Source organism: Cuculus canorus, chromosome 17 (genome assembly GCF_017976375.1).
Source record: "Cuculus canorus isolate bCucCan1 chromosome 17, bCucCan1.pri, whole genome shotgun sequence".
NCBI classification, from domain to species: Eukaryota; Metazoa; Chordata; class Aves; order Cuculiformes; family Cuculidae; genus Cuculus; species Cuculus canorus.
This window is the reverse complement of record NC_071417.1, coordinates 2,335,954-2,358,158: the sequence shown is the minus strand read 5'-3', so window position 1 is coordinate 2,358,158 and position 22,205 is coordinate 2,335,954. Positions and strand designations below refer to the sequence as shown.

At 41.8% G+C, this 22,205-nt stretch overlaps 1 protein-coding gene across 2 annotated transcripts in view; it reads right to left on the bottom strand.

The window, feature by feature from the left end:
* Window positions 1-22,205, bottom strand: part of GALNT9 (polypeptide N-acetylgalactosaminyltransferase 9) — a 157,697-nt gene that overhangs the window by 122,133 nt on the left and 13,359 nt on the right. For both annotated transcript variants that reach the window (XM_009555710.2, XM_054082748.1), the window contains exon 2: window positions 1,690-1,870. In XM_009555710.2, the coding sequence (XP_009554005.2) occupies window positions 1,690-1,870 (181 nt within the window). The remainder of the gene's footprint in view (window positions 1-1,689; window positions 1,871-22,205) is intronic.

Below are 22,205 nucleotides of genomic sequence, written 5' to 3'. Positions count from 1 at the left end.
GTGACTTTTATCTAGAGATGTGTTTCAATTCCAGCATCTAGACCTAATTAGAACCACCTCAAAAGTGTCAAAACACCACAAGGCAGGCAGTTCTCCCAGTAACTCAGACAGTTAATAGTGCACCATGGCCTTATGAGATTCCCAGAAGGAGAACATCACGAAGCTTATCTAAATGACTTATTGAATCTTCCCGGTAAAACTGTGGAAGAGTATAATCTGAAATGAAACATCACTGCATTGCAAATGCTCTCACGCTTCTGACAGCTGCTGAGCTAGATTCGAGCCCTGCAACCTCTGCTTCTGTATTCCCAAGTAGAGCATTCTCACTTATTATTCACCTGACCAGGTCAAACCTCAATGACTTTCATTTGAAAGGCTTCACACTGATTCTTAAGGGTCTTTAGACCAGATCTGATGCACAACTCAAATATTTGCATAACTACAGATTACTTTTTCCCAAGAATAACTCCATGATGGATTTTTATGATACATCAAGAGAGAAAAAGAAATGAGGCGATTGGACAAGTCAGTATACTTGCATCAAACGTGACATCCAAGCAGCAGATTTTTTTCCTCTCTGCCACTTCTTTTATCGAGGTCTCCTTTTGTATAGCAACTACCCGAGAAAATAAATGCTGAGTCAATACTTCTGAGATTAGACTAATATGTAACACAGCTAATGAAATCTGTAGTTAAGCTGAAGCTTGGTTTTGCTGAAGTTTGGGTTTGGCAGCATGAACTGCCTAAAATCCTAATTCAATTGCAATCTACTCACAGAGCGCAGCTGTTTTGCTTGGCTAAACTTTCCTCGTTACTTAATAAGATACTTTTTTATTTAACTTTCAGTTCTGCCTAGAAGCCCTAGTGGGTCTTCTAAAACAGAAGATTAGTATTAGAAATTAATTAAGTATTCTTTTCAATTCTGTCTCCTGAGAGTAACTAGGCAGTGCTGCTGATCTCCTCTGCATTAAGACATTACTGATTGTCATTCGTGGGATGACAGTGTGGATGTCTCATCTGGAAGATACATAACTCCATAAATATGAAAAATTTGAAAGCCATTTAGTACAAAATATAATAAATCAGTACAAATATTAAACATATAACTACAATGTCAAACACAACACAGGCACGTGAAGACTACAACACTAGAATAAAAATAAACACACATTCCAAAGACAAAACAAATCTTACTGCAATTATAGGACCCCAATGGATTACACTTAGTCCATGTTTCGGCACATTGTAAACCCCGATTTAACAATTCTAAGACCATCAAATGCAATTAAAGAAAAAGCAGTTGATTTGATGTGTTTTTTTTTCTTAAGTGACCCATGTCAACAACGTGTTTGTTGTCCCTGCCCCACCTTCCTTTGCACAGGCCTACAAAAAGCACCAACTAAGGCTCCCACCTCTGATGATAGGCACTACCTGGCTTTTTTTAAGTGAACTAAACCCAATAAGCACCAACGTCCCGATGCAGTTTTTGAATTAGCTATGCATTTAAAATGATACTTCGTGCTTGAGATGGTGGTCAGCCTGTTTAATTTTCACTGTGTGTGGGAGGTCTGTATATGACTAACTGCTCTCATACTCTAACCAGGATGGGATTTGAAGAGAACAATACCATGGTGGGTCAACAGAACCATCAACCACTTACTCTCAATTATAATGTGGAATTCAACTTACTTTTTCGGTCTGTAGTCAGGGATGGACCTGTCCAGTGATATCCTGTCACTGAGTTGGGCATTGTAACCATATTCTTCATACTTAGTCTCTGACTCGTGGCTATCATCTCTCAGGGTAGCAGCCATTCCCCCCTGGCCCAAGCCTCCTGGACCTTCAACTAATCCCATGGGCTTTGCCAGACCTGAATGAAAAAGAAAGAAAAAAAAGAAATCAAATTGTTAATATAAAGGAAGTGGAATTAACTTCTGTGACCATGGAATGTTTATAGATAAACAAGATCTAAATTCCCATGAAATTCAGCTCCGAAACCCTCATGGGTCTGTGGAAATTATCCTCAGCTTTTCAAATCAGAGTCCACGTTGACACATCTTGCAGTATCAGTGCATAATTATTAATGAGTAAACAATAAACAATATATTAGCATCTTTCATGATTCCTCCTTTTTCCTGAATACATCCCTGGAAATATTATTCACGTTTCCAAACATTCAAAAAATTCCTAATGATCTTTAAGATAAATTTTCCTCATAAGAATTGGAAACAAGGGTGCTATAGCTCTGTTCATTTTAAGGGAGATATGTTGAATTTCTACCACAGGTAGATCTGCTAGTTTAACTCCATATTCATGTCAGTTCTGGAGTGGAGGCAACTGCTCTGTGGCTCTAAGATCACCTGTAGCTCTTGAATGGTTCAGGTTTGGTTCCCATGCTGGGAAGACACAGCATGTGTAACTGGTCACCAGCTGCTGCTGGGTGGGATATATAGGGTAAACCTAATTTCACTATGTGAGTCAATTCATAGGTCATTTGGACTCAACTGCATACCTTGCCTAGCCTGACACCATTGCTCACCTGGGAATTACTCCAGATTTCCTCTGTTCTTCGGATCTCTGATGAATTAAATATGTATACTATGTATACTATGTATACATATTTAATATACATATTAATATGTATATTGATATATTAATAATATACTATGTATACATATTTAATATACATATAAGTTCCATACATCTGATAGGATCAGAAAGTTTGGACACATTTGAGCTAAAATGATTAGCTCCATTTGGTTACAGCTGAGACATTAGCCAGTCAACAATGCATTTATAGGTTTCATTCACTGGTATATTACTGGTCAATTAAAAAAGACATGTAAAACAAAACTAAACCAACTTAAAAAATACCCCTATGAACAAATTGCCAAGAACATCCTCCATGGCAACACACATTTCACTTGGTGCCTAATTGTCATGAATAAGCTCCTCAAATATCCTGTGTTTAATGTCAAAGCTTTCTTTTCCAAAGGTTCACTGTCAACAAGAAAGTCATTATAAGCGAAAAAGTTATTTATAATATTCTTGGGCATGACATACAGAAATGTGCAAATATCCTCCAAATCATTTACAATGCAGAGCAAAACAATTAGAGTTTGACCTGCTCAACATGTTTCAAATTAAGAATTTTTCAAGACAAAAATGTCATTATTTCAACTAAACAATTAAAGAGAAAGACAGAAAGAAAATGTCAACATTTGCTGGCAGCAGACATGCAAGGCAGTACAAAGCTGGGACTGCCTTCTCCATGTCACAATAAGGTCTGGGACAGTTTAGTCCCTCATGAAGGAATTTCTTGCATCTCATTGCTAACGCTGTCCTGACTTGCTGGAGCTCCATCATTATCTCTGTTTAATTACAGGACAGAATAGAAACACAGTGGTTTGTTAGAGGTCTGAAAGAGTAAAGTTAGCATGTTCTCCTGTAGGTGTTTATGAGAAAATCTTGTGCTAAGGTTAAGTGCAACACTACAAATAGTCTCCCTAAAAATAAAAGGACTGAGTACCTACAGTACTCTGGAATTTTGGTACTGATTTTCGCCTACAAAACCACACACCTCATCCTGCAATCAGTGATCCTAATTCAGGACAGACCTTGTTTGTGTTTGCGTCTTTGATGTCTTCTCTGTGTTCTTCATCATCATACACTAAAATGCTCAACCGTCTCAGAGTGAATCATGAGTTTTAGCAGGAGAGAGGGCAGAAGAAGAAAAAAAGCACACCCTACAGAAAAACATTTTTGGCATGGCCAAGCTTTTGAAAAATTCAGGCAGCTTCAAGCATTCAAGCCTAGTTGAAAAGAAAGGAAAATAAGACACTCCTGCAGCCATGGTCTCATTAGAGGTTTGTGGGGAAGGTGAGCTCCAGGTCTTACTAGCAAGGGAGATCGAATAGAGGCACGAGCAGAAAACCCATAGGCCATGGATCCATGAGGGGAAAGTAGAAAGATGAAACTTCAAAACAGCACCTTTTTCTAGGGTATTATTTTACTGGTATGCAGGAAGAAAACACCAAAGCACCGAGCTACTGCAATTGATACTGATGCTTAATCAATAATTAACCTCTTCAAAGCTGTAAGTGAGACAAAATGCTAAGAAAAAAAGAAAAACATGCTCAAGGGAAGGAAAGGTGATATCAGTAGATATCTCTCGTCCTCAGTCACACAACCAAACTAGGATCTTGGACTGCCTTGATGACTTATCCCCCAACATCTGGTAATGTAAACCAGACCCCTCCTGCAGTTTGATGACTGCTCTTTCTCCCTGGCCAGATATGATGGCCATTCTCTCCCAAACACACTTCCTTCTAGTAAGGCACGTAGCTAACCTGGAAGACAAACAGGAAAGAGCTCTTGTCCTGCCTCAAAATGTACAAGGAGAGTGAAGGTGTTGGTTCAGCTGGACTGAGCTGAGGCCCAGCAGGGCAGCCCATGTGCCTATTCCTTCTCCTCATCTACCTACTAAAAAAAAGAAAATCACATGGAGATACCAGAACAAGCCATTAATGCCAGAGAATTTGGACCTAATGCAACAACTGCAAAAAAGTAAGCTAAATGTTTCCGAAGAATATTATAATCATTCCAAACACCTATTATAGTTTTCATTTGACATTTCAGGTCTCACATTATTTCTGAATTCATGAAATTGTCTTTAGGTATGTGTGGAAGCATTTAAAATGTTTTTATGTGCTTGTCTCGGCCGTGTTTCTCCACTGTGCAGAAGCAGAGGAATAAGAGTCTTTCTGGTGATCTTGGGTTGGTCACACAGAATCACAGAATCATCAGGTTGGAAAGGACCCATTGGATCATCGAGTCCAACCATTCCTAACACTCCCTAAACTACGTCCCTCAGCACTTCATCCACCCGTTCCTTAAACACCTCCAGGGAAGGCGACTCGACCTCCTCCCTGGGCAGCTGTTCCAGTACCCAATGACTCTTTCTGTGAAGAATTTTTTTTCTGATATCCAACCTGAACCTCCCCTGGCGGAGCTTCAGGCCATTCCCTCTTGTCCTGTCCCCTGTCACTTGGGAGAAGAGCCCAGCTCCCTCCTCTCCACAACCTCCTTTCAGGCAGTTGTAGAGAGTAATAAGGTCTCCCCTCAGCCCCCTCTTCTCCAGGCTAAACAACCCCAGCTCTCTCAGCCGCTCCACGTAAGACTTGTTCTCCAGCCCCCTCACCAGCTTCGTTGCTCTTCTCTGGACACGCTCCAGAGCCTCAACATCCTTCTTGTGGTGAGGGGTCCAGAACTGAACACAGGATTCAAGGTGCGGTCTCACCAGTGCTGAGTACAGAGGGAGAATCCCCTCCCTGGACCTGCTGGTGACCCCATTTCTGATACAAGCCAAGATGCCGTTGGCCTTCTTGGCCACCTGGGCACACTGCTGGCTCATGTTCAGTCGGCTGTCAACCAGCACCCCCAGGTCCTTCTCTTCCGTGCAGCTCTCCAGCCATTCTTCCCCCAGTCTGTAGCGCTGCATAGGGTTGTTGTGCCCCAAGTGCAGGACCCGGCATTTGGCCTTGTTGAACCTCATCCCATTGGTCTCGGCCCAGCAGTCCAGCCTGTTCAGATCCCTTTGCAGAGCCTCCCTACCCTCCAGCAGATCCACACTTCCTCCCAGCTTAGTGTCATCTGCAAACTTGCTGAGGGGGCACTCAATGCCTTCATCCAGGTCATTGATAAAGACATTGAACAGAGCTGGACCCAGTACTGAGCCCTGAGGAACCCCACTTGTGACTGACCTCCAGCTGGAGTTAACTCCATTGACCACCACTCTCTGGGCCCGGCCATCCAACCAGTTTTCAACCCAGGAGAGTGTGCGCCTGTCCAGGCCAGAGGCTGACAGTTTCTGAAGCAGAATGCTGTGAGAAACCGTGTCAAAGGCTTTACTGAAGTCCAAGAAGACTCCATCCACAGCCTTTCCCCCATCCAGTAGTTGAGTGATTTTGTCATAGAAGGTGATCAGGTTAGTTTGGCAAGATCTGCCTTTTGTAAACCCATGTTGACTGGGCCTGATCACCCGGTTCTCTTGCATGTGCTTCATGATAGCACTCAACATGACCTGTTCCATGACTTTCCCTGGCACTGAGGTGAGACTGACAGGCCTGTAGTTCCCCGGATCCTCTCTGCAACCCTTCTTGTATATGGGCACAACATCAGCCAGCCTCCAGTCTAGTGGAACTTCCCCAGTCAGCCAGGACCTCTGGAAGATGATGGAAAGGGGTTTGGAAAGGACATCCACCAGTTCCTTCAATACTCTTGGGTGGATCCCATCCGGCCCCATAGACTTGTGGGCGTCTAGCTGGGCAAGCAAGTCTCTAACCGCCTCCTCTTGGATCACGGGAGCCTCAATCTGCCCCTCTAACTCTTGGATTTGTAAACAGAAGGAACAACTTTCTTTGGTATTAAAGACTGAGGCGAAGAAGGCATTAAGTACCTCAGCCTTGTCCTTATCCCCTGTCACTGTTATTCCTTCTGCATCCACTAGAGACTGGATATTCTCCCTTGTCCTCCTTTTCCTGTTAATGTATTTGTAGAAAGACTTTTTGTTGTCTTTCACAGACTTAGCGAGTTTTAATTCTAGTTGGGCCTTGGCCCTCCTGATTTTTTCCCTGCACGATCTCACTTCCTCCCTGTAGTCCACCCAAGATGCCTGTCCTTTCCTCCAAAGCACATAGAGCTTCTTCTTCTTATTGACGCATCTTGAGATCTCCCTGCTCCACCAAGCTGGCTTTTCCGCCCGCCGGCTCCTTCTCCAGAACACAGGGATGGCCTGCTCTTGAGCTGCTAGGATTTCATTTTTCAAGAGCGCCCAACCCTCGTGGGCTCCCTTGCCCTGAAGGACTGTTTCCCATGGGACTTTGCTAACCAACCTTCTGAACAGGCCAAAGTCTGCCCTCTGGAAGTTTAACGTGATAGTTTTGTTAGTCCCCTTCTTTATCCCACCTAGAACTGAAAACCCCATCATCTCATGATTGCTTAGTCCCAGGCGTCCTCCAACCATCAAATCCCCAACAAGACCTTCTCTATTCGCAAACAGAATCCATTCGTCACATGAATCTCTGCCCAGCTGCATTTGCAGGTAAATGGAAAAAAATAGAGCTGTGCCTCTGATGTCCAAATTTCTGCCTAATAGCAGCCAGTTCATGAGTCAAAATTTCCTCTTACACTAGTAGTGATTCACCCAGAGACAAATCCAAATCATAACATTGTGTTGAATTGCTGCTTAGTAAGAGATATGACTGAGTGTACTGCGTTTCAATAGGACTTATGACACTAGTTGCCATTCTTGACTGGCTCTCGTCTTAATTATTACAAATATTATGATGCCTATAGTTTATTACTAACATAGAAACATACTGAGTGTTCCAACTCTGAATAACTATCGTTAGTCCAATGTGATTTCTTGAAAAACCAGCATTCTTGTCCCTAAAAATTGAACAAATTTACTTCATAAATCACAAACCACTCTTCTCTATTGCTCACATTTTGTTGCAGAAATTTACCTCATGAATCTTTGTTCCACTAAAACTGGTTCAAATCTGCCTGAGAACCTTCCATTTTCGCTTGCAGCAATCATCATAAAGCAACTGGCTTAGCACCAGTGATCAACCTGCAGCTGGTATCATAGTTTTGCATTCTGCAGGGACAGGGAGAAACTAGCACAAGGGAGGGATTGATGTAATCATGCCTCCAACTGGGTCACGCAATGATGGAAGCTATAAGCAAAAAATGTGATATCATGCTATTTGTGGTATTTAAGAAGGACTATTTGAGTTTTCTAATGAAACAATCTTCTGTAAGAAAATTGGAGACTGAGAAAGCTATAGTTTCTGTTGAAACATGACCAAAACTCTTCAAAAGTTGTGATTGTTAGTGATTTCAAACAGTAGAAATTTTTTTAACTTACTGAGTGAAGCATTTCAATACACATCAAATACACTTCCGAAAATATTTTAGGGAGCTTCATTTTGAAGGAAACTTTAACATTTGTCCCTCTTGATCCAATTTAGGATGAGAGGCTATTTGGCACTTTGACTAGCTTCAGTATTTAATATTACTTCCTCCGGAAAAATTAGAACAGAAGGGCTTAATGTTGCCATCCCTGGCCTGACAACTAGCCCTTGCTCAAGTAATTACAGAAACTACATGTCTGAGAATCTAAATCCCTCCCCTCCCCAAAGGAAAACCACAGCAGCCTAATCTTCCTGCACGATACAGTCTTAGACTTAAAAGACACTAATAGCAAGCAGCGATGCTCCGTGCCTCTGCTTGGCTTGCCCGACATCCGGCATCTTAAAGGGGGGCTCAGTTTCAGGGAAAAGTCAGCTGTTCCCTCAAAAAAACCCCACAGACAGGCCTTATTAAAAGGGAGTCAAATAAAGCACTTTAGAAGTTAAAGAATCAAGAAAACCAGACACTTCACAAAGCCTATGTCCTTGAAAAACTGCAACATGGAAATTTATTTGCTGATCATTTGGAATCATCTGGGCTGGGTTCAGCAAACTGAAGATGACTTCATTAGAGTTAACTGACCTGCTTTAATGAAATGCACTCCAAGATTTGACGCGTTCATTCGACTTTAGGCAACCATGTAATTCCACTTGTTAAAAACTTTATTCTTTATACTATATGATCTTGCAGTTTACAGAACAAACTATTTACATCTTCATGGCACAAGTAACAGGGGAAAAAAGCCCACATGAAGAGTCAAGGAATTTGTTTGCTATTTTTCTTATGAGATAATTAGTTAGCTACCCTTCCAAACCTTACACAATGACAGTTCATATATCTTATTCTTAAATCTACTGTTCTAGCTCTTCATGCTGATAATCTGATCTTGTTCTATGAAAGAGTCCTATATTTGACTTCCTCTCAGAACATACTGCTGTAAGGTTGTTTCTCTATTCATTACACAAACTGTAGTCTAGTCTGACTGACAATTATTATAGCAATGCAGTAACATTGACCAGTACACAGCAGCAATTAAATAAATGATAACACATTGCTTCCTTGTGCAAGAAGAGCATGAAAGTGACTATAAGTAGTTTTGTTTGTGAGTGTTGTGTATGTTAACTTCAGCAATTACAGGCAATGTTCTTCAGTGCTTGGTTAGGTAAATAGACACAATAGAACCGTGTCTCACATAAGAAAACTTTTGTATAGCATTTTTTGTCTCAAAGGATTACCTGTTGCTTCAGCAAATGTCTCATCGGAGTGCTTTGCCCCCACGGCTACTTCAGTCAAGATCATAACTTGCTAACCCCCAGATCCTCAGTGATCTGCACGGACAGCCTTTGGTGGAAGAAAGAAAACCAGAAAGAGAGTGCCAGTTCAGCAGCAGCAGCCCCCAAAAAGGCTGGTCTTTAGAGATGGGATTGGGAGGCAGGAGACAGGAGACAACGTCCTCAGGTTTGCTGTAGGCAGAGGCTGCTCGTGAATAAGACAACTTCCAGCAGATCATCCGGGGCCTCATCAAAGGGGTTCCCTACTGTCTGGAGTCATTAAGCAGAATCCTCTCCTCAGAGACCTGCCAGTATGCCGAACATGGGAACAATGCCTGGGAGGGCATAGAAGAACAGAATACTCAACAGCAGAGTACTCTACAGTGAAAACCCAGGAACAGTCTACAGGAGAATTCATTCCTGTGGGTCTCACCTACTGGAACAACAGGGAAAGGAATACATTTCTGGGGAAACTGCTACTTGACAGAAAGGCAGTTGCTGCTCATTTAATATGGTGGGTATTCCTGTCCTACAAGTGATGGGGAGCCATATAAAAGCTAAAAAAAACAGATCGTAGAATCATCAAATATTTTGGGTTGGAAGGGACCTTAAAGATCATCCAGTTCCAAGCCCCTGCCATGGGTAGGGACACCTCCCACTGGCTCAGGCTGCTCAAGACCCGGAAGGTCGCTACAAGGTCTCCTGGGAGCCTTCTCTTCTCCAGACTGAACAACCCCAACTCTCTCAGCCTGTTCTCGTATGAGAGGTTCTCCAGCTCTCTGATCATCTTTGTAGCCTCCTCTGGACCCGTTCCAACAGATGGAGAAGTGCTTTTGGTTCAGCTTCCAGCTGAACTCAGATATCTGAGTTTTAACCAAGGCAGATGAGATGAGAGAGCTCTTCTGCTTTCTTCCGTTAAAGCTTCCTGCAGATTTCCAGATCCTCGTCTTGTATTTGAGTTGCCTGCCTACAGGTCTGCCCTCACACCTATATCAGCCTTTTGTCCATAGCTTGCCAAGCGATTGTGGGCCATGCACAGCAGCGTTGCTAACAGCATAAGACTGTGGCTCGTATCAGAGCAAAGGATTGAAATCACTCTGCCAGCTCCGAAATGGTGATGAGCAGAGGGGAGAGAGGGAACAACAGTGGTAATGTCCAGTGAGGTGCTATTATTAAAGCTGACTTTTCTTTAAACTTTTAGTCTAAAAAGATCTACAGCCTTTATGCTGAGATCAGTTATACACAGTTCAACACCGCCGATGACAATGAGGTCACAAATAATTAGTGTCTGTCACTCATTTCAAATTTATTGCTCTCACTGCGGAGATTTCTGTGTAAGAAAGAAACTGCTGGGAAAATGGAGAGCAGAATGAACCAGTCTTACTTTCTTAACCAGATTAATTACTCTGCAGGATGCATAATTTTCTAGGAAGAAAAGAGACCTTCTATTTTTCACCATAAACCCTGTCAAAATGGAAAAATTACTGAAGATATTTATGTGAGAAACTATAGCAAACCCAAGATCAAACTACATCTGCAATTATTTTAGTGTCTTATCGTCTTAAAAAATTTGCAACACCATTACAAGTAGCTGTAAATCAAGTTCAGCCAAGGTTCTTAGACATAATTAACCTCTGGCCAATACAAAACAAAACTAGAGAATAATTATACACCCACATCCACAATAGCACAAATCTGTTCTTAGCCTTTTCCTGGTCATCCTGCCACTTCTGGCAAGGCCACCTTCCCTTCAGCAGCTGTTGCTCTGCTCCCACACCTCATCCCTCTTTTGTTTAATGTCTGCCCAGGAGGTATCAGAGATGCTGGGCACAACCACGAGGCCATCTCCATCACCAATGCCACCAAGTCTGGCAAACACCGACAAAACTACTGCAAAATCTCTGAAATGCCCTTATTGACTTGACAAAGTCTTTGTCTGAGAAGGGCTCCAAAGCCAAACTTCTGAGCTTTATCTGCACTTAGACCATCTGTGCTCTGGAGTAACTACACAGAAGTATTCTGGTTCCTAACACCGTAAAAGGAGAGAATAAGACATTTCCTTCTAAAAAGGCTGGCATAGTCACCCAGCAGTTCTACCCATGACCCCTGAAATACCTCTCTCTTTTGAACAGGAAACATAAATCTTATCTGCAAACAAGTTGTTTCCATTTCTGATTTTGATTTCTCAGTTGAAAACATCCCTGCATACCTTGTAAGGGAATATAAACCTTTAGATCCCAGTTTAACTAAGGAAAAAAAAAGAATTCAGGAGAAATAGTAACTCTATATAGTTCAATAAAGCTGACATTTAGCATGACCAGTGCCATCTTTTGAAAGAAAATGTTCACAGACTCAAAAATAGGTTCAGTAACATAGCTGAAAAATCCAGCTTACAACATTTTTTAAGCTAATCCTATACAAAACCACCCTTTTGGGAGCAGATATCAAATTAGTTGCATCTAATGAATCAGTTCTAATGCTTCTAAAGTGAATTACTGTTTTGTGCTAATTTTGCAATCTTGTTCTGTTGCAAGCAGAAACTTCAGATGAAGGTTGCAGCCTCACTGCCTGGCATATCTGTAGGCATGGAGGAAAAAATTCCTACTGCTAATTCCACCTTCAGGAATTAGCAGTGCATGTTAGAGCGAAGCAGATGCATAAGAACAGCAGCTGGTTGGAGGAGGAGGAAGAAAGAGCAATATGAGCGAGCTGTTCAGCGCTAAGAAAAAGGTCTCAGCTCAGTAGTCTCGCTGTTTACAGCTCCATTTTAGAGATTTTGAAAAATAACTAAGAGGAACAAGTTTTCTAAAAAAACCCCATTTTTACATCAGAGAGAGGATCGAGTGCATAAACAGCGCCTCCCCTCTCATGCCCACCGAGCACTGCCCACTCTGAGTGGCTGCTCCGGTCAGTATGTTGCCCAGACTGGGTGCCAGAGGAGACATTCTGGGGTGGCGAAGCAAGATGGGGCACAGCAGAGGGAAAAGGTACCATGAGCTTTGTCTCAATATCAAACTGAGCTGATGAGCCCCACCAGGCAGATGGTTTGACAAAGAAGGGACATACAGAGACTGCAAAATGGCAGCAACTTTTACAAAACATTTTGAAATCTCTGGATAAAAAGCACTGAAGTTATCTACTGCATTCCAAAAGAAGCAGATTTGGGGTTTGAGATTCAGTATCAGAAAAAGATCTCTTTTTTGGAACTAAATAAAACCCCTCTACCCCAGCTACTTCAGCCACTGAGGCGCTCCAGGCTACTGGTTTTGCACTGACTTGTATTGGTTCACATGTTCTTTCCTTAGGCTACTGGGTACGAAGCAGCTCCCACCGTATAGAACGTTATGGTACTGGGAGCTCTCTTGCAGCTGTCACTGAAATATCACAGTACCTCCCAAACACCAATGACGCTGCACTCCCAGTACCCCTGGAGGTCGGAAGGAGTCATCCTACCCACCTTTAGGCAGCAATGATCTGCTGCAAGGTTAAGGAACGCCCCGGGATCGCACAAAATACAGTGGTGGAGACAGAAGTCAAAAGCAGTGACTGCCTGAACTCGTCCTGTTATGACTATTTAGGAACTAAAAAGCTGCCTCCCTCCGTTTCTAATACAGGCCTACTCTGGTAAGAGCTGAAGCATCTTCTGTCCAGTCCCTGTGATGTCTGGATGACCTAACAGTGTGGGGCAGTAACATATGGCCTTACACATAGAAGGCTATTTCTCTCTTCTCCATCCTATGACACCGCCTAGACTACCAAAATGCTGAGCAAGTTTCACAGCCTGTTCTTTCTTTTTCCTCCCTCTCCAATGATGTGTGCTTCATTTTTGCCAAAGAATCTCGTAAATTGTGCTCAAATTAGGATTTGTGAAGTAATGACCATAGCTAAAGAGTGGCTGCAATCACTGTCCTGGAGAACATTAAAAAAATTGTTTTGTCCCACAGGCATAAAATTGTAGCTCAGTGGACCAAAATTAAACCTGGAAATGTAAAAACAATTTTCTGTTGCATGCAAAAGGATCAACAATATCCAGGAAAAAATAAAAAAAATCTTATTTGAAACTACTTCATTATTTGGCACTATTTTAGTCAACTTTGCAAAGAGTAGTACACAGCATGGGGAGTCAGTAGTACCCGGTTCATGATTCAATCTAAATGTTAAACAGAGCCTGGCCCTTAATTTCTGCATATCTCAACTTCCCATATCCCAAATCAGTTTGCACTGCCACCACCCTGCAGTAAGTCTAAACAATATATAAGATTTGCTGCCCAGGGAACTGATCTGAATGTTGCCCATATCAAAGGTGCTTACTTTTTGAGCTAGAAGGAATGCTGTATGTGGATGAGATTTAGTTTCACATACAGAAACATTCACCAAATCAGACTCCACAGGGATACAGGCTCCAGCTTTCACAAAGAGGGGAGCAACAAACAGAACCCCATCCAATTTAAATTACTCCAGCTCTTCCATTTATCTGAAATCCAAAATACAGTCTTATTTTTTATAGTTGCAATCAAGTTTGCTGTATCATTGCTTGAAAGATTTATGTCTCCTAGTATCCAGTATCAGCCCCAAGTATCTCTGCAGACATAGCAGGGAAAAGACAAACAGTATCCTGTGGCTGATGGTTTGAAAAGGCAAAAAAGTACAATAACTTTTAAAGTGAAGCACTTAACGTGCAACTTTTTGGCTCTAGAAAACAGATGGTGCAGCATTTTTTTTAACCTTAATCTCATCTCCAGACCCTTCTCTCTGCTTAAGTGGGATCCTGAGATGGTGTTTTCAGCCTTCATCCACAGATGACCGACAATCCTGTGAGACACTTATCTGTGAGAAGACTGCAGAACAGTGGTGAAGGGATGAAGTGATTTGGCAGCTCTGCCGGTAGGAGGGCTATTCCTTTTCTGCCCACAGAAGCGAGTCAGGCAGAGAGAGTGCAGAATCAGGAGCCTTGGAAACGACGTAGATTACAACAAATTATCTGGCAAGAAGACTAATATCCAACCCCTTACGTGCTTTACCCTGTGTTTCTTCTTCTTTTCTAAAATGGGGACATTTCCTGGTTGCAGAGAGCCGTCTGAGGCACAGTCTATGAATATCTGTCAAGTGCTCAAAGTACATTAGATCGAAAATGCCATAAAAATGCCCAGGGCTGTTATCAGCATCTGGGTTGGAAGCCGGCCCTTATTCTGTTCTACACACTCTGCCCCTACCATATTGATGTAATAACCCTTAAACCCTTTATAGTAAGCACTACCAGGACAGGATTTGGCCATAACAGCTTGTTTTCTCAGTGTTTCCATAACTTGTAGTCTAGATTCATGATGCCATAGTAGCAGATGCTATGCAAGTCCAGAAAGACAGTTTCTATCCTAAAGAGCTTGCTATCTATGTTGAAGACAAGAAACAGATGCAGAAAGATAATCAGCGAAGAAGACAGCAAGACAACTTGGATCAGTAAGAGAGGCAGAGAATGTAGTGCAACAGTGGCCTGTGGATCTCATCCTTGTCATCACAGCAAGAAAATGCATTGTTTCGTAGCCCACTCAGGGATCTTACTTACTACCGTACTGAAAAGATTCTATCCCACCGTGACCCCAGAAGTACCCACAGGTGGCTGCTGGGGATGAAAAGGAGAGGATTCCTATGGGAAAGTAATGCATGGGCAGGATTTATATTTAAATTTAAATTTATATATTTATTTTTAAATATAAATTTAAATATAAATTTTATATTTATTTTAAATATATTATTTATATTTAAATTCAGGTTATATTTAAATTTATATTTTCTCTGCCTGACCTACTATTCAAAGGTGTTTCACACATGCCACTGCTGGCTTCATCAGCCCTCCTACAGGTCTTATTTTTCATTCATTGGCTTAGCTGAAACACTAGCATTGCGTAGGCTACTCCCTCTCTAGACACAGCATTCATTAGTGCTTTTTAATTGGAAGAAATACTGTGTTTTTATGTACAGATATCTAATATCAAAAGTAATTGCTTTTATAGAATACTCATTTGGAGCTGGTTTCCCCTTGAGATGAGAAAATGTATTCTAATTACAACAGATAATTCAGGAGGAGATAAACAGATTGATGACTGAAGGACCAAGAAATAGGCGCTGCACAAACCACTGGAGATGAAGATAAAACCTCATTTCTGAGGTAGAACAGCGATTGCAAGCCTATAGATAATGAGAGATGCCAGAGTTTGTCAGAGCCTTGATATAAGCAAAACCAATTTCCTGAAGAGCAGGGATCTTTAAAGGAGAGAGCTTTATGATACGTTTTTGAACTTAAGTTTCAAATAACAACAACAAAAAGATCCTACCTCATATACGCAATTCCTAATTATATATGTGCGAGTCTCTTTTTTTATTATTATTTTGATTTTAATGATCAAAAACATCATCCACAGAGAAAGATCAGTTGTTTCTCTTTAAATAAGTAACAGATGCCAAGATTCTTGTAGAAGTTTTAAAATCCCAGCTGACTCGTGGCTTGTGCTGGTGAAACGTATAAAATGGATTTTTCTCTTCAGGGCTTTGGAGGAAAGCCAGGAAACTCCTCCTCTGGTGATAGCATAAATCTGGAGTTGGGAGAGAGGGAGCTGAAACATCGGTGTAACTGCCTGGCAGCCCACTGACATTAAAAGGACACAAATTCTGAGTGTCATCAGTTTGGTAACTGGCCTCTGGCAGTAGCCACTACCTGAGGCTTCAGAGGAAACAACACACAAATCATAGAGCACTTGGCCAATTAAACTCTGCACAGTCCCTGGAAGCAAAGTCCCCTTCTGAACTCCACAGGCCGGTAACTAAAGCCCTGAAGCATAATATCAGATTACCCTCATTATCTTAACTCAGACAGGTAGAAATAGGGCTCAAAACTAGCCAGCACCCTTTAAAAGCCAAGCCACTAATATTGCATTCAATGGCCTCTTGCAGCAATGAATTCTCTGGTACTGTCACAGAGTGTCATTGATTCACATGGAATAGATCATCTGTATCAATATATCAGATTTTCTTTAATTTTTCTAGGAAAACAGAGGTGAGAACTCCTGAGAAAGTGATCATTAAAATAAGAGCCATTCTAGAAGAAGGGAAGAGGGCTTCTCCTGGAAAAGCTTCAAGTTGCAAGAGCTAAAACTTTGGAGATGTTTAATCAGGTTCAGGAGCAAGCTACTCCAAGCCAAGTTAAAGGGGTTTCATTTCACAAACGAGGAAAAGACCTTTTGAAAAACAAGGAGTTCACCTGTGTGAATCCGAGGTAGAGGGACTTCTGACCCAAGTTCTGACAGGGCAGAGCCCACAGATGAAAAGATGCTGCTGGATACAATACCATTTTCTAGCACCTACAGAAGTGACCGTACATCTCTAACTGATAAAAATACCCCTTTGATTCCTGATGCAATTCTAGATGAGAAATCCTGACTGGTCTACTCTCAGACCAGCCTGCGCAGGCTTGTACCACTCCAGACTCTACTGCGCTGATACTGAAGTCTGAACTAACGAAAGGCTGTGCTGTATCTGACACTGCCAAGCCTGCCAAAGCAATTCCTTTCAGCCCAGGTTTCAGTCATGCTCCCTTGGGACTCTGCTCCATCTCTGAAGGATTGTGACCAAGACTAAGCAAGACTCTTCTCTCCCTGCTCAAGGGTATTTGGTGAGCTCTCAGCAAGGCCCAGACAAGCCCCATCTCCTGCAGCATCATTTTGCAATCCATGTTATTTGCAGACTTTCATATGCCTCTCTGTTCATTTATCTTACCAGTCTGCTACTAAATTAAACTAACACAATCACACAGGCAACTTTCCCAATAAGAAAGTCACATACTACATTTGCCGTTTGCATGACTGAAAAGCTCCTGGTTGTTCAGCCCATTCTGCACAGCAGAGGATGACAGCATTAAACCCAGTTGGAGTAGCTGCTGGAACTCAAAATTGCTTGAAAGCAGGATCTGGATTTTCCACAGCTGTGAAATTAGTCACCATGTCCATGTCTGGCACTGCAGCTACAATAAAGAGACAACATTAACACCTGCAGACCTACTGGCTATGTCTACTGTTCTCCGTTCCACGCTCCAACGGTCACTGTCTGGAATTTTTGTTGGCCAGGAGAGAATCAAAGTATCTGAAAAGGTCCCCAGTTTTGTCGGAGCAGTGCTGGTTCTCTGTCTGCTGCCTTTCAGTATTATTACCAGGCATTTCGCCTAGGGAATAGGTGGTGGAAGAGATCAGCCACCATTGAAGACGTGAGATTTCAAATAGAATCATAGAATAGTTTGGGTTGGAAGGGACCTTAAAGCCCATCCAGTTCCACCTCCTGCCATGGGCAGGGACACCTCCCACTGGCTCAGGCTGCCCAAGGCCCATCCAACCTGGCCTGGAACCCCTCCAGGGATGGGGCAGCCACAGCTTCCCTGGGCAACCTGGGCCAGGGCCTCACCACTTTCATCGTGAAGAAATTTAGCTGCCCACATCCCTGCAAAGATTCTGGAAATCAGAAGTCTAAATCCGCAGCCCTGGATTCTAGGCATTCTCCACATGACACAGAAATTATGTAAGAGAACTATCAAAAGAACGTGGTTTCTAAACCCAAGGTTAACACGGCTAGCACCTAAACCACTCGACCGCCCATTTTTCCAAGCTAAACCCACTCACTGCTGGTGCAAGTTGTAAGCATCAACTATTTCAGCAGTTTGGCAGCTTAGTATTAGGTCATTCAGTAATTTCATAGAATCAGAATAGTTTGGGTTGGAAGGGACCTTAAAGAACATCCGGTTCCAACACTTTGTGATGGGCAGGGACACGTCCCACTAGATCAGGCTTGAACATGATCAGCTCATTCACCTCATAATCCACTCCCATCTGTTACATGACACCACCTGCAATCTATCATCATCAATTCTTCCATCAGATTATTTCCATCAGAAATACTTCCATCAGATCTCTTCAAGGGCTCACATTTAAAAAACAGTTAATTTGGATTTTGGTTCTGAAAACAGCCAGAGCATGCCTTGTTTCCTCCATTTTCCTTTCAGCGTGATACTACCTTACAGGCTCTTTAAACGTGACACACTTTTCTTTTGCATCGTTGCACAGCAATATTGTTGGCTGGCTTCAAAAGATACTCATTTTCCTGAAAGACTGTCTATTTTACATTTGTAGAAATGTGTATTTTTCTTGAACTGTGTTTGTGTGCTGCTTTTTCAGGCACATCTTTGACACCTCTCAGGGAGTCTGGTTTGCAAATTTTGTTTGAGATAAAACTTGCATCTCTGCTTTTCGTCCTCTTACCTCCCTTCACTTTATTTTCATATCTCATGTCAACACACACTACAGCTGCGCCTTGCTTGTCAATGCCAGGCTGCAGAGCCTCCTTCCAACAGCCTCTTAATATGCATATGATTTAATTTTCTAGCAGCAGGACAAGTCAGTTCAAAACCAAACACAGGACACATTTGAAACAGCAAAAATACAGCCCAGCATAAAGCATCTGAACCAAAATCCTTTCAAATCAACAATTTACAGCAGTTTTGAAACTACAGTGGTTGAAGTAAGTTACTATTCAAAGAGTTCTAATTGGGGAGACAAATTGGCAGCCACATTTAGCAAATCTATTAGAGGATGCATCACAACTAAAGATCTGATTCTCTCCTGTTCACAGAGGAGAAGTCCACAGTGCTGAGAATCATACTTGCTTTTGAAGTGCCTTGCTATTGTTTAAGAAAATGTTGAGCCTGGATTTGGTTTTGACTTTAAAGGGAGAAGCGTTCCCTCTTGAAATTCATAAAAGAAAGCCTATTTAGGAATGAAAGGCACAACGTTGCATGGATAGTGCATAACATACAATTAATCAGCGATTTATCAGGGAAAAATAAAAAGCATGAGGTTTTATATTCTCTGGAGGGAGTAAATCAAAGGATAAGACAGTTTTGCAAAAGAAAGGAGAAATAAGGATAAATAGCAATTGTCAATAAAATTGAGAAAATAAAGATGTAATGTGAGGTGAAAAATATTGGCACAGTGTTTTATTTAAAAGTGGTAATAAAAGCATTGCTTACTTTGATTTCTGCCCTTTCTGGTTTATTGTTGATATAAAGATAAATTGACTCAGACTTCCAGGAGTGGAAAAGCTACGATCCACCGTTACATGCACTTTAAAAACCAGCACTGCTATAATCCCCAATTCATTATTAACAAGATTGGCTTCATTGTGTGTTGGTATTTTTACGAATTGACTATGACCTACAGCTAGTGCAGGACCTGACAAACTCACTGTAAGAAAAAGCGGGCTTTGTTTGACAAAGGTGTGGGTGTGTGCTTGGCAACAATATGCTTCTTTGATCCACCTACAGAGCATGTTTAAAGCTATTGCACACATATAGAATTCAGATCATTAATGAAGACAATGGCTGAGTTTTTGAAATTGTAGATTAGACTTTTCCAATTTACCTTCCAAACGCTACTGACTGCAGTACCGCTTATCTGGTTTCCACCGAGGCAATGTAAAAAGAAAATCAAGTTTTTCAGAGGCCCAGTTTTCCTTCAAGCTTTCCTTTACTTCATGCAGAAATTCCATAAAAGAATGAATATTACTGTCCCTTAATGTGTCTCAGGTTTGTACTTATGTACTATGGCTTCATTAAGAAATGTTAAATCACACAGTAAAGAGAAAAATGAAAACAGTGATAGAAGGTGCTTTTATACAGGAGAAGAAGATTCTTTAGTGAAGGAGACAGGTATGAATCAGAATTTGAATTTCAGAAAATTGAGATCTGAGCTTACAGCTTGGATTCATCACTCCTCAAGGACACAAAGCAGACCTGCCATCCAGTCACGCTTAACCTTCAGGTCAAACCCATGCTTCCCTAAGCAGAAAGAGCTTTCCAGCACCAAATGGTCCCAGTGAAAACCAACGCTGAGCCCCGTGAGCCATGAAGGGTATCTGATGCGATGAGCAGTAGAGAGCGCTTTACACCGCCTCGCAGAGAGCAGCGCGGGATCATTTCTCTGCTCCTTGCACAGTTTAATTACTCAGTCACTACCAAAAGGCAATGAGACAAGCTAGTGGGACCCAAGCCTGCCATTTTAGGAAGCTGAAAATAAAGGATGCCCTCCCGCAGTACAAGGGTGGTGTCAGGGAAATTTCATGCTGATACAGTTATTAACTGAAGTAAACAAGAAAGCAGAGGAAAAAAATGCTTCCTTTAACATACTGCTAATTAAAAAAGCAAGCATTCAATGTGCTTGAAGAATTCAATGTGAAGATCTGAGACTGGTTCCTTTAAAAGCTAAAAACTTGATTTTCATGTTTGTGTTCAAATGAGGAAAATTCCCACTTGTCACCAATACAATTTTTAACCTAGTTTGCTAACGACAAACAGTTTGCGGAATCACGCTGCCTGCATTGGTCTATCAGCCTGCTTCCCACCCTCATACCTTCCGCTCATCTCTGCTCATTAGATTTTGATGATTGTGCCCAGTTTCAGCCAAGGCTTGGCAGACAGTCAGAGGTCTCCAAAAATTACATTTCTGTGAGCGTCACAAAATATGACACCTAGGAAGAAAGTGGCATTAAAATGTTTCCACAGAGAGAAGAGGTTCAGCAGAAGATCAAATATGAGGGACCTATTAGAGCGATTAGAGAGCACCCAAGAATTCACATTTAGGGTACTAAGCCACAACAAAGTCAGCTTCCTCCTTTTTGCTGCTCAAGGAACTTATTTTTAGGATCAACTGTGGTAATTACTGGATGTCTAGGTCTGTTGGATGTCTGGCTGTTATTTACATGACTAATTAACAATATTATGAGGTAAGATGCTGCACAGACTAGTCTGGACTCAGATCTCCTCACTTAAATAGAGGACACAGATAAGGGAAGGGAAAGGAAAAGAACAGAGAGATGAGTTGACACCACAGCTAAAAAGCAAAGGAAAGGCACACCTGGAACTGAAGCTCAGGTCTCCTGAGCTCAGGTATCGTTTCAGCAGCTCTAAATATTTTCTCAAAAGCTGGAACTGAAACTTCTCCTTTAGCCTTCGGTTCCTGTTTCTGTGAGCTTACACACACTTCTTGTCAGGTGTTATTGGCAATGATAAGAACCAGGTTAAGAGATAAAACAGCATAAGTTTTGTTCACAGATTAGGGGATACTTAATGAAATAATGCGGTATGTCTGTGACTCCCCCTTCCCCTGTAAAGAGATCATGTTAAGGAAAATTTGTATGGAAATGCCTGACTCACTAGATTAGTACTTCTGTACTTCTTCCTTTAGGAAGGGGAAGACACAGACTTAGAGGTGAGGCACCACGACAGCCAAGCCCACCACCCCATGCAACTCTGCCTGTTTCCCCTGGTGTTTAAGAAATTAATCCTTCTCATAGCACGGCTGCTTTTCCCTCCCTATATTTGAAAGGAATATAATGCAAGGTATGATCCCAAATCTACACAGCCTTATCAGCAGAGTATTAAGCAAAACCGTTTTGGTTTGGTTCTTTTTTTTTTTTTTTTTTTTTTTTTGACAGGGAATTAATCAGATCAGTATTTGTCAAAATACTTTTGAAATCAACCAACCTCTAGTTTCATAACCATATGCTGAGACACTCATATCTAGCATAGAGAAGATAGATTAGAGGCATCATGTCCAGGTTCAGGGACAAAACCAAAAGATCATACACTGACTTCTTTTTCTAAAATAGATTTCTATCCAGAAATATCGAGGGTTGTTTTTTTTCCTGACAGTAGAGTGTACAGAGGATATCTACACCTACCACCACGCAGAGCATCACAGAGTCATGTCGAATTGATGTTGAATCTGCATCAGCTGTCCTGTCCCTTGGGCCAGATTCTGATCCTGCCCCTACACTGCCATAAGCAGGCTATGTAAAAAACAGCTTTCATCACTTGAAATTCCGGTTCAGAACAGTTATCAGGAATCTAGTTGATGTGAATTGTCA